Below are 16,443 nucleotides of genomic sequence, written 5' to 3'. Positions count from 1 at the left end.
CAGGACTGCTTTTTGATGTGAGAAATCCTCATGCTTGCCCAGTGTTACCATTCACAATTTCTCGCTGCCATTTGCATACCCTAACATGTAATAAAGAAATTTGTGAGGAACCCAATGTACCGTTTTTGCATTTCTGAAAGAACATATCTTTTATATGCTGTGTCCTGATGAGAATTTCAAACAGTAAATTCTCACCATCGTGGACGTGACATTGGGAAAGAGAAGGGAGGTTTCCTCATGACTTTAAAGACAGGAAAGGTGGCTCCAGCAAAAGACTTGCCCTGACTTCACTCCATGGTTAAATACTACTGCTGAGTTTGTGTGTGATCTCTGGCATGGAAATAACCTTGGCTTCTATAATGAATAGTGTCCTTAAACCTCAGATGCCATTGGCTCACATCTTGAAACCAGAAGCCTCAGCCACAGCGTCTGACACAATGATACAGGTAACTATAAAACCTTTCTGGTTGTTAGGATTTCATCTTCCCATCATGTTTATTGAAGGGTCATTGGCCAGGGACAATATCATCATTTATGTAAAGTTGAGAACACACAGCATATAGTAAATGGAACCAATGAGAAGGGCTTACTTCTAAGAATTCCTAGGAAACAAACTGAAATTTGTTTCTTTTCTTACCAGATCCACGCCCTTTCAGTCATTCATTATATAATAGCCATGTCACTACTCAGCAAATGCAGCTACCTCCACCCAGGATGTGTGTCTTTTTCTAACTCTACCATGCATTTTTGAATATAGTAATCTTTCCCATGTATTATTCCACTCTGACTGAGGCCGAAGCTATGGAAATAGTTATACATGCTTCATGAACATATTTTCTAGTCTACAACACACTATCCTTTCGTTTTAGAAAATAGCATTGTCTAGGATCTTTGTCTTTTGAGGCTGGTGGTATAGAAGAAGAGAAGAATGGAAGATTCTGTAAAAAATTAACAGTTTCACCTATTTTCTGGGTTGTGTGAGCTCATCCAATTGGGCTTTGATCAACTCAGTACTGATTATAAATCAGCACACCTGATCCACATGTCACGGTAGAACCATTTACAAGTAGGGTTAAGTGGGAGGGCAGAGGCTATGAACATGAGGAAGGAATAGCCTTAAAAGAACACTCATTTGCTTAAAGCTTGCTTTCTGTCGAGAACCATGCTTGGAGCTAGCTCTTCCTTGGAAATGACTACCAGAATCATTCAAGAAAATACACATTATTGTTTTGTAGTCACAACTTCTTTCTGACCCATTAAAGAAATGACTCGGCATGGATGTCTACTTCACTTAATAGGTTTAGTTTCAAATAACATCTGGCTGGCTCCAAAATGTGATACAGCCTTAAAATACGTCTTCCATGAGAGTAATGAAAAGAGCAGGGTCCCAGCGCACCTTTGAATGAAGGAGGATCTGAGCATTAACTATGTGATAGGAATTAGCTCCGTGTTTCCAAGAAGTAAAACTTTAAGAATGCCTTTTGTATTTGGCACACTGATAGATTAGACATACAATCCCAACTGTTCAAAGCTCCATCTAGGAAGGTTGGAAGGCAGAAGAAGTGTTTGCCAGAATGTGCTGGTGGTCTTGAGATGTCACCTTAGCACGTGACAGATGCAGGCACTGAGGGATCACACCTCTTGGAGGACTAGGCTCAAGTGTTTCTGCATTAGATTAACTACGAGTTGGCTTCTCTCCAACTTCTAGTGGGAGCGATGTGGTCTTGTTAAGTAGACTTTCATTAGAATAGAAATGACTTGGGCTCTTAAAGGAAGAATAGACTTATTTCTCGGTTCATACTGATGGGTGGTAGGGCTGGGGAGAAGCACTGCCAGGCAGTGGCTGAGTCTGACTGAATTCCGTCTATCACACATTATTCCATGCTCTAGTAAAGTTATTGGAAGTGGGAGAGTTCCATGCTGTTGTGAGAACATGGTCACTGGAATTAGGGAAATCTGCTTTTGATCTTGGTTCGACCACAGTGGACCTCTAGGATCTTGGGAAGAGTCTGAGGCCACCTTGCAAACTCTTACAAGGCTTTGTGGTCCCTGAAGGAGTTAATGCATAGGAGCTACCTAACTCACTCAGTGTCTGGTACCAAATGGGCACTCAAGCAAGCAGGAGTCAATTACAGCTGCACTGTGTGCAAATACTTTAATACTTCATGCTCAATAGCTGCCCCAAAATGTTAGTTTTCTAAGCGTTTCTATGAGGACACTACAGCACAAATGGACCCCAGGAGACTCCTGTAACTCCCTAGGAAGAGGCTTGCTGTTGTCCCCGCCCACTTGGATGGTATGGCGGCACTGAGCCAGCTTGTATTTTTTTTTTTTTTTTCAGCTTGTATTTTTTGATGTTTGCTTTTGGGATTCTCTACCAACCAGTTTGGTTTCCAAAAAGATGCTCAGATGGTCTTCCTCCCAGACACTGCACTGAGCTGAATCAGACACAGCCCTTTCCTAAGCTCGGGAGAAGGAGATCAGAAGTGCCCCCAAATCTGAGGGCCAGAAGCTACTGTAACTTAATACCCAGTAAGTTAAGTGCTGTTGTTGGCAAAGTTGGTTGCTTTGAAGCCAAACCATGAAGCTCGTCTGAACTAACCAGCATGATTGGTGAGGAGTCCTGACATAGCAGGAAGCCAAAGTAAAACATTTTATGAGCTCAAGGACTCATGCGAGGTGTCTAAGTAACAAATGGAAAATTGGTAATGAGAGCAAAAGGGAAATAAATGTTTTACATGGTCACCACACCCACCACTGACAGTATATAAAGCTCTGGAAAGCACGGGGAGACAGTACCAGAGACAGAACATCAGGTGTAGAAGCCAACTCTCCTAGCTCTGCTCCCTCCAGCACCATGCCGTACAACTGCTGCCTGCCCACCATGAGCTGCCGCACCAGCTGCTCCTCCCGGCCCTGTATACCCAACAGCTGCCACAGCTGCACCCTGCCCGGGGCCTGCAACATCCCTGCCAATATTGGCAACTGCAATTGGTTCTGTGAGGGCTCCTTCAATGGCAACGAGAAGGAGACCATGCAGTTCCTGAATGACCGCCTGGCCAGCTATATGGAGAAGGTGCGGCAGCTGGAGAGAGAGAATGCAGAACTGGAAAGTCGGATCCAGGAGAGGAACCAGCAGCAGGACCCTCTGGTGTGCCCTGCCTACCAGGCCTACTTCAGGACCATCGAGGAACTGCAGCAGAAGGTGAGGGAATGAGCGTCATAATGTCAGTTGAATGAATTATTTATTCCAGTTGAACATAATGAAGTCAGAACAGAGATAAGGCTGCTTACGGTTAGAAGTGATGTAGAATTCACTGTCCTAAAGAGATATGTCTTTGAAAACCCCTTTTGGAATCACCATAATGGAAGTATGCAGATTCAGTATTAGTGCCAAATTAACCTGAAGTTTTTTTTTTAAACATTGCTTCTTACCTCAAACCAGAAAAACTAGTTTATTTTTATTTTTAACTAATTTTTAAAAATTTCATTTTACATCCCAACCACAGTTCTCCCTCCCACTCCCTTGTCTCCTCCCCCAGTTCACCACCTTTTCAGTCCTCCCAGCAAGTAAGGGCTCCCATGGGAAGTCAACAAGCCTGGCACATTAAGTTGGGACAGGACAAAGTCCCTCCCCTACGTTAATGCTGAGCATGGCATCCCACCATAGGGAACGGGTTCCACCAAGGCAGCTCACGCACCAGGGATAGATCCTGGTCCTACTGCAAGGGACCCCTCAGAGAGTCCAAGCTTCTCCACTGTCTTTCACAATGGAGGGCCTATTTTGGTCCCATTGAGGCTCCACAGCTGTTGGTCTAGAGTTCATGAGTTTCCATGAGCTTGGTTCAGCTATCTCTGTATGCAGGCAAATGGATGGAGCTAGAAAAACCACCATCCTGAGTGAGGTAACCCAGACTCAGAAAGACAGACACAGTATGTACTCACTCATAAGTGGATACTAGATGTAAAGCAAAGGATATCCAGAGTGCAATCTGCAACTCTGGAGAAGCTGGGTAACAAGGAGGGCCCTAAGAGGGACACACAAATCACCCTGGGAAGGGGAATTAGATGAGATCTCTTGGGTAAACTGGGAGCAAGGAGGGCAGTAAATGGCAGGGAATGGAGGATGAGAACGTGAGGAAATGTTATGGTCAGTGGGGGAGAGGAATGGAGTAGGAGGGCAATGAAGGAGGTATCTTGATAGAGGGAGCCACTATAGGATTAGGGAGAAACCCACTGCTAGGGAAATTCCCAAGAATCCACAAGGATGACCCCAGCTAGGACTCCTAGCAGTAGTGGAGGGAGAGCCCAAACTGACTTTCCCCTGTAATCAGATTGGTGAATAGCCCAACTGTCATCATAGAGCCTTCATCCACTAACTGATGGGCCAGATGCAGAGATCCACAACCAAGCACCAGGCCAGGCTCTGCGGGAATCCAATAGAAGAGAAGGAGGAGGGAATATATGAGCAAAGGCCAAGATCATGATGGAGAAATCCACAGAGACAGCTGAATAGCTCATTTTCAAAGGCTTATTATGATGCCCCTTTCTTGCTTTCAGACAGGTTATATCATTTTAAAACAATACTGTGCATCTGAATTCGTTCTTTGCAACTACTTTAAAAGATAGCTTTGGTAAACCAGGAAAACTACCAGCTCCAGAAGCTCCCCCCCCTTTCACACACACACACACACACACACACACACACACACACACACACACAAAGCATGCATGCATGCACGCACACACACACACACACACACACACCATTCACTAGAACAGGTATGTAGGCAAATGGCATACAGGGCCATGAAGACAGGAGTAGAGGCCACAAAAAGTGGGAATTGGAAGGATCCTCAAAAGAACCAGTATCAAAGTGGTATTTGAATGACAAGCAGGATTCTTTTTTTTGTGTGTCTATGTGTAGTGCATATGTAATTGCAGGTGCCTATTGATGTGTGCATGAGTCCTCATGTATGTATTGCATATGTGCATGCGTGCATGTTGGTGTGTGTGCGTGTGTGTGTGTGTGTGTGTGTGTAGGGCAGAGGACAACCTAGTGCCATTCCTAAGTGCCATTCACCTCTGTTTTTTTTTTTTTTCTGAAACAAGGTTATCTATTGGCCTGGAACTTGTCAAGTAGGCGGGTCAGCAAGCCACAGGACTCTGTCTCTGTCTTCTCAGTGCTGGGCATGTCAGTGAGGGCTACTACACCATGATTTTTTTAAAAACTTGAGTTCTGGTGATTGAACTCAGGTCCTTGTTTTGCAAAGCAAGCACTTTACCATTTAAACACTTTCCCAGACCCAACACATAGGAGTTTATGTCTGGCTGTGCAGGCCATTGGTTTGTGGAGGGAATTGTCTGTCTGCTGTCCTGACACAGTGAATGCCAGAAAGGATTAGTATGACTTGAATATCATTATTTATTCACTCATAGTTGGTGAGCATTAGGCAAAGTGCTAGGGTAAGGGTCAGGGGTCAGGGATCAGGGGTAAAATGCTGAGAAAGAAAACTTCATTCCAGTAGGAGATCACAGCTTCATAGGGTAGAGAGGTGTGGGGAAGAGTGACCACAGCCAAGGTTGTAAGAAGAGCTATGGAAAACATATAGTGTACATGGAAGAAGTGGCCACTTGGAGGTACTGGAAAAAGAGGGATGTGGGTTCTACACGGTGCTTTCTAGGTGGGGGAAGACATTTCACCTAAAGTAAGTGCATGGTGCCAGCAGAGTGGACAGGGGTCGATAGGGTTTTCCAGTGGAGGTGGTGTGACTGGATAACGCCTTGTCCTGATTATCTGCTTGTGCCCCGTTTTAGCGTCCAAGAATGCTTTCATCCTGAGCATACAGGGATCCCTGGTCACCTGACCTGAGGTTTGATTACCCAGTACGCTCAGTTCCTACAGGAACACTAGAAGAGGCCCCAGAAGTCCTGACCGTACCCACCGGCTGTGGGTGAATGAGCAGCGACATTCAAATCGCACTCTTGCTCTCTGGTATCCAGGCTAGGTTCCGCCTCAGCACCTTAGGTTGTCACGTGATGGTTCACTGAAGGAATCACATTCTTGTGTACCTGATGGGACAATCTGAAAGGACACGGAGCAACTGGGTGAAAATAATAACATAACTCATGTCGCAATCGATCCCCTGCAGATTCTGTGTGGCAAGTCTGAGAACGCCAGGCTGGTGGTGAAGATTGACAATGCCAAGCTGGCAGCCGATGACTTCAGGACCAAGTAAGACATTTGTAATGACCAGAGCAGCCTAGGGAGAGACTGAAGTTCAAAGCGACGACTCCTTGTTCCAGGGTTGTGCCAGACACAGCTTCTCAGTGCTATTGTGACTTGGGTTAGAGTTGGGTCAAAAGCCAAGGTCTCTTCACTGAGAGCTGAGGGTCTATGTTTTAAGTTTATCTGGAAGAAGGGTATTATCATTACATCCCAAAGGAGTTAGTATGTCATAAAAAAGAGGCAAAAGCTATTTTTTCAGTGAATTAATCAGTATTTTCAGGTAAAATTGTAATCATAATAATCTTTTGAATCTTCCATGCAACCTTCTATAGGTCCCATAAAAGACCTATAGGAGTTGTAAGAATATCTCACAAGTATCATTTTTTTTCATATTCAGCCCCAAACAATAAAGCGTTAGTTTTATTTTCATTTTACAATCAAGGCTCAGGGAGATTAAAGAATCCACCTCTCGACATCTAATGACAAAACTGGATCTAAGTGACTTTGAGTTTCAGGATCCTCAGGGTAGTTGGAAAGGAAGGAAGACAGGTTATAGCAGAATTGGGAAGTGTAGCAACCCAAGAGGATAGAGACGGTAGACTTCCCTGATAGCAACCTGTGGATGGATTCTTAGAACCAATGCAGGAATTGATGGATGAAACCACAGACAACACCTTCTCTGTGGGTCCTGGAAGGAGACAGGTCACCTTACCACAGCGATGCTTTTCTTTCAGAACATTTAAAATGAAACAAACTCAAAGTTGAGTGGGTTTGACTGGGTTATCCAAACGGAACCTCTTCCTCATGGATGTCTTCTGACTTTTGACTATGTGTGCAGGTACCAGACTGAGCTGTCCCTGAGGCAGCTGGTGGAGTCGGACATCAATGGCCTGCGCAGGATCCTGGATGAGCTGACCCTTTGTGCGTCTGACCTGGAGGCTCAGGTGGAGTCTCTGAAGCAGGAGCTGCTGTGTCTCAAGCAGAACCATGAGGAGGTAAGGAAGTCTCGGTCACTAACATCTCAGTACTGAGGATCCCTCTCAGCAGGGGAAGGTAGGTCTTGGGTTATGCGATTAATTCAATGTTTTTGCTAGTTGAATAAAGGATAGTTTTGAGAGATGATTGGGCAATGGGGCCCAGGTTGATCTCTTTGACAGGAGGAAGTTGATCTGTGTTCACACGGGATCAGATGCATGGGCCAAGACTCACATGAATTCTGTTATTTTCCGAGTAGCTATCAAATCAATGATGAAGTTTAGAAAGAGACAAATAAGGCGTCTGTCCTTTGTGAAGTCCAGGCAAATGGATACCAAACTAGTAGACGGGTGCGTGTGCAGATGGGTGGATGAGAAGATGGGAGAAAAGAAGAAACTTCCATAACGGTTGCTTCAGACCTCATGGTTGAATGAGATTTGAGGAAATCAGCTGCATCAGATTGCTTCCCAAGGGGGAAACAGTTCTAATGGACAGGATATGACCTTAGAGGACGCAGAATGGACAACATTAAACAGAGTTTCTCCATATTTAAGTGGCAACAATTGCAAATCGCTTATCACATAACAAATACAAAAGCAGAAGGGAATGGCAGAATCTTGGAGTTCCAAGAAATATTAACAATAACTTACCCAAGAATCTTCATACAGAGATGAGGGAAGGGACTCAGATCGAGTCACCAGGGGTGATTTCCGTCTACTGGACTCAGGTTTTCTAACTTTGATGCAATGCTTCTTCCACTACAGTTCTTGATACTCTCATAATATTTATGCTAAATTTCCTTTCCTCTAAAGAGCGTTCATGATAAACTTGTTTCTGACAGGCATCCATATTTTTAAAGTCTTTTGCATTAAAGGTGCACTCCCAGCATGCTTCTTAAAGTATGGAAGCCTCCTTAGATCTGTGGCTCATCCTTTGCCTTTCCCCCACCAGGAAGTCAACACCCTGCGCTGCCAGCTTGGAGACCGCCTCAACGTGGAGGTGGACGCCGCTCCCACTGTGGACCTGAACCGTGTGCTCAATGAGACCAGGTGTCAGTACGAGGCCCTGGTGGAAACCAACCGCAGAGAAGTGGAGGAATGGTTCACCACACAGGTGGGCGTCTGAGCTCACGGTCACCCAGGAACTGAGTCCCCCAGGACTCTAAGGCAGGGTCTGATTTTGTCTCTGCCATTGCCTTTTGCAGAGCGAGGAGCTGAACAAGCAGGTGGTGTCCAGCTCAGAGCAGCTGCAGTCCTGCCAGGCAGAGATCATCGAGCTGAGACGCACAGTCAACGCCCTGGAGATCGAGCTGCAGGCCCAGCACAACCTGGTGTGTAGTGTCCAGACCTGCTGCTGAGCAGTGTGGAGTCGGGAGGCAGAGTCACTGGGATGCCCTGGGGCCACTCCCTCTTCCTAGCTCTTGAAGGCTGTGACTCCCTTGGAAGGCCATGCAGGGACCTTTAGAGGGGACAGCTGTGTGACAGCCTTTGTCTTCTCCCCCACAGAGAAACTCTCTGGAAAACACCCTGACAGAGAGCGAGGCTCGCTACAGCTCCCAGCTGTCCCAGGTGCAGTGCCTGATCACCAACGTGGAGTCCCAGCTTGGTGAGATCCGGGCTGACTTGGAGCGTCAGAACCAGGAGTACCAGGTGCTGCTGGACATCCGGGCCAGGCTGGAGTGTGAGATCAACACGTACAGGGGCCTGCTGGAGAGCGAGGACTGCAAGTGAGTTGCTGGAGGGTGTATCCACCCCTGTGAGGCACACACGGAGTACCTTAGGAAGCATACTGCACTTGGAGGATGCAGGTCAGATACAAGGGCATCTCTAGAGACTGGTGTAAGGTGCTTGTTGCCAGCATGACCCCGACTAAAGATACTTTATGTCCTGAAAAATAGTCACAAGGCTGGTAATTCTTTGACTTATGGGTAAAATTTTTTTTATTTTCATAAATGTTTTCTGACATGGAAAGGAAATAGGAAACTCCAGCAATCATTGCTTTGATTAAACCAGAATTGTAGGTCTACTATTTCTTTGAATCCTTGTTAGAAGCATTCAGGGGAAGGAATTCTATCCACTATAACCATCTTCTCGCATTTGAGCATCTTCAAGGAAGATGACTTAATCATAAGTAGAGCAGGCCAAGTGGCAGCTCAGGCAGGTTTCGATCTGTGAGGTGGACATCACCAATGCCACGTTCTAGGTTTGAGGCAGAGGCTTAGAAGTGAAGTGACTTCCCTGTGTCCCCAGGGTTAAACAGAAGGCCTTACTCCCACGCCAGCATCTTCTACTCCCTGCTACCAGTGTCTCTGAACTCTGTCGAGGAGAGATCTGAACAAGGCTTGCTCTCTAAAAGTCAGAGAATGGGCTCCCTGTTTTTAGCCGATCCTGCTTTTGGAAAACTTCCTTTCTCATGCTGACTCTAATGATCTTGTGTCCCAGGCTGCCCTGCAACCCCTGCGCCACCACCAATGCCTGTGAGAAGCCCATTGGACCCTGTGTCACAAACCCTTGTGTTACACGCTCCCGATGTGGCCCCTGCAATACATTTGGCTGCTAAACACCCCAAGGCCAGCAGGTGGATTGCGCGAAGACACAAAGACAGAAAGACCATTGATGGATCAGCTCAGCCTTTCTGACCTCACAGACAGCACTGCACAAATGATAGTCTGGAAGGAGAGCGAAGGCCTGGTGCTGTGGTTTGGTCCTGAATCCAGGCCTACTGGGCCATCTTCATTCAGGGTTTCTTCATGACCAACTACTTGTGTTTTGGTGGTCTGAGAGACCTGAGCTGTGAAGGGGCCACACAGGTATTTTGTGGGTCTCTCTGCCTCTTCTGTCTTTTCTTGCAGTTCCCCCAAACCTAATAAATTTTCCTCTTGCAAACAGAAGTGAGTTTCACTTGTATCCATCCTTTTCAGAATATTTGTTCTTTGTATGGTTTTTATAAAGCCACTTGAAAGCATAAGGGTACTTTATAGTTTAACCCCATCCTGTCCTATCGTTCCTTAGACACAATGAGTGCCAGCATTCATGCAGGCTGGCATTAAACAGGCAGAACAGTTGGGCAAAAAGTCTCATGTGAATGTGATAAACACATCCATTACGGGCTGACACCTCCAGAGTTCTTGTTATTTTCTTGTCTAAGTCACTACAAGACAAGGACAGGAGTTTGAATCTATTAAACTACTAAAAGGAATTCTGTTACGCAATGGGCTTAAGAAACTGGAATTCCCCATGGATCTCATGCCTGGAAAAGAGAGAGCCTAAAACCAGAGGGGAAACTTTTTTCCCTGGGAAGATATTTACAATATGTCAGAGAGCCTTGCAGGAGAGTGAAGCCAAAACAACGGTGGACCAGTGACAGGCAGGACTACACTTTGACCTAGACCGCCTCAATATGCTTAACCCAGCTTTCTACTTAAACTTGGACTTCAGAACCCTGAAGAAGTTCTTGGGGTTCGTTACTGGATCTCCTTATCCCTCTTCCCAATATGGTCACATTGAATGAATCTCTCTCTCTCTCTCTCTCTCTCTCTCTCTCTCTCTCTCTCTCTCTCTCTCGTTAGCAATACAGCTGATTTAATTGGGTTTACTGAAGATGGATAGTTAAAACTGGCTTTTGGGGCTCTGGGTGTGACCCTAAGTCTGGTAATAATGTGAGTAGAATCATAGGATATTCTATGACTGGCTGCTCTGGTATAATCTAGTGTCTTTAGATCAACCCATTCTCCAGAATATAACATGTACTGTGAGCATTGCGTTTTTGGATTGTTTTCAGTTTTGAGTTATTAGAGTAGCATTATCTTAAATCTTTGGGTTCAAGCTTGAGTATGGACATGAGTTTTTTTTTCTCTATACTCCTTCCCTCCTTCTCTTCCTTCTTTCTATGTGTATTACTTGTGACGCGTGTTCATACAGGTATGCATGCCCGTATGTGCACTTATGGAACCCAGAGGTCAATACTGTCCATTTTTCTCTTTTGCTTTCCATTATAGTTTTGAAGATGAGGTCTCTTGTTGAGCCTAGAGCTCACTGACTTGGGTAGACTGGCCAGTGGAACTCTGGAACCCTTCTGTTTAGACTTCCCAATGCTAGAATTATGGGCACGAGTCACCCTCCAGCTATTTTATGTGGGTACCGGGGATCTAAACGTGGATTCTCACTTAGCAAGCTCTCTACCATGTGAGTCATCTCCTTCACCCCCTTTTGTTATTGTGGTATAGTCTTATTCCACAGCCTAAGCTGGCTTGGCATTCATCCTGGGCCTTCACTTGTGAGTCTTCACACCTTACTTGGGCATATAGTTTCAATTATTTGAGGTATAGATATACAAGAATGAAATTGCTGGATTATGTTAACTGTATACTTTCACAAACCTAGTAACTGCTAGACTTGTCTCTGGATTAGCTGATGTTCCCCCCTCCCCGCCCCCCGATGGAATACAAGAATTCCGGCTGCACATTTTCAGGAACACCTGTGTTTTCCCCTTTCATAAAACAACAACAGCCAAAGCCCAGGTCATCCCAGTGCACGTGAAGTAGCATTCGTTGTGGTTTTGATTTGCATTTCCTTGATGACTCATGGAGTCGTACTTCTTTTCATGTGTGTGTAGGCTGTTTATAGATCTTTGGGGAAGAGTTTACTCAGATCCATTGCCTGGGTTTTAAAGCCCGGCTCACTTGTCTTTTAAGTTGTAAATGAGTTTGAATGTTCTGGACACAGGGTTCCTATCTAGCAGATCATTTATAAATATTGCTTTTTCCCTTCAGAAGTTTTTCTTCACTTTTCTGATGAAAATTAAATATGTTTTGCTATAGAAGAGCTTTAAAATTTGAAGTCCAATCTAATTTTGTTTTAAATATTTAAATTATTTTAAATCTTGGGCGTGGGCGTGTGTGCAAGCACGCGTGTGTGCATGAAAGCAGGTGTTGGTGGAAGCTAGAAAGGGTGTCAGATCATCTAGAGCTGGTATTGGTTGTGAGTCTCTCAAAGCAGGAGTTGAGAACTGAACTTGGGTCCTCTGGAAGAGTAGGAAGTGCTCTTAACCACTGAGCAATCCCTCCAGTCTCCTAACTTTACTTTTATCACTTGTGATTTCGATGTTTTATATAAAAAACTATTTCTTTCCGTTTGTTAGGTTATTTGTTTATTTCTTTATTTTTGAGACAGAGTCTCACTGTGTAGCTCTGACTGTTCTGGAACTCTCTCTGAAGACCAGGCTGGCCTCTAACTCATAGAGATCCACCTGCCTCTGCCTCCTGAGTGTTGGGATTAAAGATGTGTGGCCCCACCAACCGGCAAGAAACTACTTCTTAGCCCAAGATCTAGAAGATTTATGCCTTTTCCCCTCAACTTTTCTGGCTTGAGTTCTTACAGTTGGCCTCTGAGACAGGGTCCTGCTGTGTGTCCTTGTCAGGACACGAACTCACCATCCTCCCTTCTACGTCATGAGCACCAGGATTGTAGGAATGCGTACCCATGTCAGGCTCTCTGCTCCTTTATGGTGTAAGCGAAGCCCAAACTTCGTTATTTTGCATGTGGCTGCCCAGTTCCTTAGACATCACTCATCAAAACCACCGTTCTTTCCTCTCTCAGTTGTGTTGGTACCCGTGTTGACCACAGCTTTGTAGTGAGTTTGAAAGTCGGGAAATGTGACGCCTCCAGCACCTTGTTCTTCTTTTGACCATTTGACTTCATTCCCACATGGATATTAGTCAGTTTGTTAATTTCTATGAAAAAGCTAGCCTTGTGTTAAAACTTCAGGTCAGTTCAGGAGCATGGTCTTCGGTCTTGTTCCTTGTGTGACTTGCTGTGACAAAAATACTTCAGAAAGATAATTTAAGGAAGGGATGGCTTTGGCTCACAGCTCCAGGGAAGCAGAGAGTGGTACACAGTTGTGTTCCACTCCCTGTCTCCTTTTTATTCAGCCTGGGGACCCCATGCACACAATTGCATCACTCATATTTAAGGTAGGTCTTCTCACCACATTTAACTTCATCTAGAGAATTCTTCACAAACATGCCTAGAGATTTGTTTCTGTGCTGATATTAAATCTTATCTCGATGACAAGATTAACCTTCACACCATCTTAGCTCTTGAATCCACACGGGGTATCTTAGCCACCACCTTGATCTGTTAGAGACAGAGGGACTGGACCATTCGTTGGCCACCCTATCTGGGTTCTTCAGATGTATAGGAAACTGGTGGTGGGTTGTGAAAGGGTCAGGTTGTGAAAAATAGGATTGCTGATGTATTCTAGCTGCTGAGATGGATTGGGACTGCTACTCAGCTGCCAGGCCCATGATGCTAATGGAGACAGAGCTGTGAAGAATGGGCACAGGTCTTCTTTAGACACTAGAACCTCCAGATGCTCTTATGACATTTCTATGAGCATTTTGAATCCATGCATCTCAGTATCACTGTAAGCCTTTTGAAATAAATCTCTAGAGATATTGGTTTTCTTTATCAATTTTGAACAGTTTGGCCGGGTGGTGGTGGCGCACGCCTTTAATCCCAGCACTCGGGAGGCAGAGGCAGGTGGATCTCTGGGAGTTCGAGGCCAGCCTGGTCTACAAGAGCTAGTTCCGGGACAGGTACCAAAGCTACAGAGAAACCCTGTCTCAAAAAAATAAAAAAATAAAAAAATAACCCCCCCCCAAAAAAACCCCAAATTTTAACAGTTTAACAAATGTCTTCCAGAAGGAGGAAGGCTATCCTTGAGATCTTCATCCATCACTTTTGAATTCCTTTAAGCAGATTTTGGATCTTCATAACTTGTTTCTCATTTCTTCTTTCATGTTTTCTGTTCTTAAGCCTGTGCTGTATGCTGACAATTTCCTCGTCTATGATTTCTAGTTCACCTGTTCTCTTTTCATCATTATCTAATCTAACCTGATGCTTAATATATCAGTTGGTCTTTAAAATTAGTATTAGACTTTTAGAAAATAAGAACATTTTATTATTAATTTAAAATTAGATTTGGTCTTAATACATTTTTATATTATTTATATGTGTGTATGTGTTGTAGGCCATTGTGCACATGTGGAAGTCAGAGGAGAACTTAAAGGAGTTAATTCTCTTCTTCCACCATGTGGGTGTCAGGAAGGTGGATTTGCTGGGTAGGCTTGGCAACAAACTTCTACCTTTACCTGCTGTGCTATCTCACTGACTTCAATAAATGCAATTTTAACAGAGATAGTCATGATATATTTGGATTTATTATAAATAATGCTTAGTTATTAGAGATAACAATACTTTAATGCATAAAATAATGGGCAAACACATAAAAATAAGAAAAGAGAATGGTGATGTGGAGATGTATATTCTTTTTTTTTTTTTAGAAGTAATTTTATTGGGCTATACATTTTTCTCTGCTCCCCTTTCTTCCTCTCTCTTCCCCTTCAACCCTCTCCCATGGTCACCATGCTCCCAATTTTCCCAGGAGATCTTGTCTTTTTCTACTTTCCATGTAGATTAGATGCATATATGTCTCTCTTAGGGTCCTCATTGTTGTCTAGATTCTCTGGGATTGTGAATTGTAGGCTGATTTTCTTTGGTTTATGTCTAAAAGCCACTTATGAGAGAGTACGTGAATGTTTGTCTTTCTGGGTCTGGGTTACCTCACTCAATATGATGTTTTCTAGATCCATCCATTTGCCTGAAAATTTCAAGATGTCATCATTTTTTTCTGCGGTGTAGTACTCCATTGTGTAAATGTACCACATTTTTCTTATCCATTCTTCAGTCAAGGGGCATTTAGGTTGATTCCAGTTTCTGGCGATGACAAACAATGCTGCTATGAACGTAGTTGAGCACATGTCCTTGTGGTATGATTGAGCATCCTTTGGATATATAGCCAAAAGTTGTATTGCTGGGTCTTGAGGAAGGATGGGTGTTTCCTAATTTTCTGAGAAAATTGCCATATTGATATCTAAAGGGGCTATACCAATTTGTACTCCCACTAGCAAAGGAGGAGTGTTCCCTTTATCCCACATCCTCTCCAGCATAAGTTGTCATCAGAGTTTTTGATCTTGGCCATTCTTACAGGTGCAAGATGGAATCTCAGAGTTGTTTTGATTTTCATTTATCTGATGGCTAAGCATTTCCTTAAGTGTCTTTCAGCCATTTTAGATTCCTCTATTGAGAGTTCTCTGCTTAGGTCTGTACTCCATTTTTTATTGGATTATTTGTTCTTTCGATGACCATTTTCTTGAGTTCTTTATATATTTTGGAGATCAACCCTCTGTCTGATGTGGGGTTGGTAAAGATCTTTTTCCCATTCTGCAACTTCTGGAGGCATTACAATCCCTGACTTCAAACTCTACTACAGAGCTACAGTACTGAAAACAGCTTGGTATTGGCATAAGAACAGACAGGAGGACCATTGGAGTCAAATCAAAGACCCAGATATTAATCCACACACCTATGAACCTCTGATTTTTGATAAAGAAGCAAAAAATATCAAATGGAAAAGGAAAGCATATAAATTGAACAAATGGTGCTGGCATAACTGGATATCAACATGTAGAAGAATTGAAATAGATTCATGTCTATCACCATGCACAAAACTCAAGTCCAAGTGGATTAAAGACCTCAACATAAAGCCAGCCACACTGAACCTCATAGAATAGAACGTGGGAAGTACACTTGAATACATTGGCACAGGAAACTACTTCTTAAATATAACCTCAGTAGCACAGGCACTGAGAGAAACAATTAATAAATGGGACCTCCTGAAACTGAAAAGCTTCTGTAAAGCAAAGGACACGGTCAACAAGGAAATGTATATTCTTTAACTTAAAAGAAGGATATATGTGATACAAGTATCACATGCACTCACTCATAAGTGGTTTTTAGACATAAAGTAAAGAAAATCAGCCCACAAATTATAATCCCAGAGAACTTAGACAACAATGAGGACACTAAGAGAGACATACATAGATCTAATCTTCATAGGAAGTAGAAAAAGACAAGATCTTCTGAGTAAATTGGGAGCATGAGAATGTTGGGGGAGGGTTGAAGGGGAAGGGGAGAGTCAGGGAGGGAAGCAGAGAAAAATGTGGAGCTCAATAAAAATCAATAAAAAAGAAGGATACATGGAGCTTTTCACCAAACATCCTACAAAATGAACATCAGTTTCTAGATACCACCCAAACTATTTGGAGATCCACTTAATTTTATAAAAGTGGATTTGTCATCTGATTAAAATGAAAAAATCCAAACTAAAACTCAGTGTAT

The 16,443-nt window shown here is 43.7% G+C and overlaps 1 protein-coding gene across 1 annotated transcript; it reads left to right on the top strand.

Moving 5' to 3' along the window:
• The first annotated feature begins 2,857 nt into the window (after positions 1 to 2,857).
• LOC130877435 (keratin, type I cuticular Ha3-II) lies at positions 2,858 to 9,763 on the top strand. The gene is made up of 7 exons (XM_057774727.1): positions 2,858 to 3,205; positions 6,153 to 6,235; positions 7,068 to 7,224; positions 8,156 to 8,317; positions 8,409 to 8,534; positions 8,710 to 8,930; positions 9,646 to 9,763. Exons 1-7 carry the CDS (start codon positions 2,858 to 2,860, stop codon positions 9,761 to 9,763), a joined length of 1,215 nt encoding a protein of 404 aa, XP_057630710.1.
• The last annotated feature ends 6,680 nt before the right edge of the window (positions 9,764 to 16,443 follow it).

The sequence above is a fragment of the Chionomys nivalis genome, chromosome 7, assembly GCF_950005125.1.
Source record: "Chionomys nivalis chromosome 7, mChiNiv1.1, whole genome shotgun sequence".
Taxonomy (NCBI): Eukaryota; Metazoa; Chordata; class Mammalia; order Rodentia; family Cricetidae; genus Chionomys; species Chionomys nivalis.
Note: the sequence above shows the minus strand (reverse complement) of the source record. Positions and strands in the feature narration are given on the sequence as shown.

What these genes read in the sequence shown, in the direction of transcription:
- LOC130877435 (XM_057774727.1), top strand. Translation starts at nt 2,858, where the DNA reads ATGCCGTACAACTGCTGCCTGCCCACCATGAGCTGCCGCACCAGCTGC. An exon ending in TCGAGGAACTGCAGCAGAAG is followed by an intron (nt 3,206 to 6,152) that starts GTGAGGGAATGA and finishes GATCCCCTGCAG; the next exon opens with ATTCTGTGTGGCAAGTCTGA. An exon ending in AGGAATGGTTCACCACACAG is followed by an intron (nt 8,318 to 8,408) that starts GTGGGCGTCTGA and finishes TGCCTTTTGCAG; the next exon opens with AGCGAGGAGCTGAACAAGCA.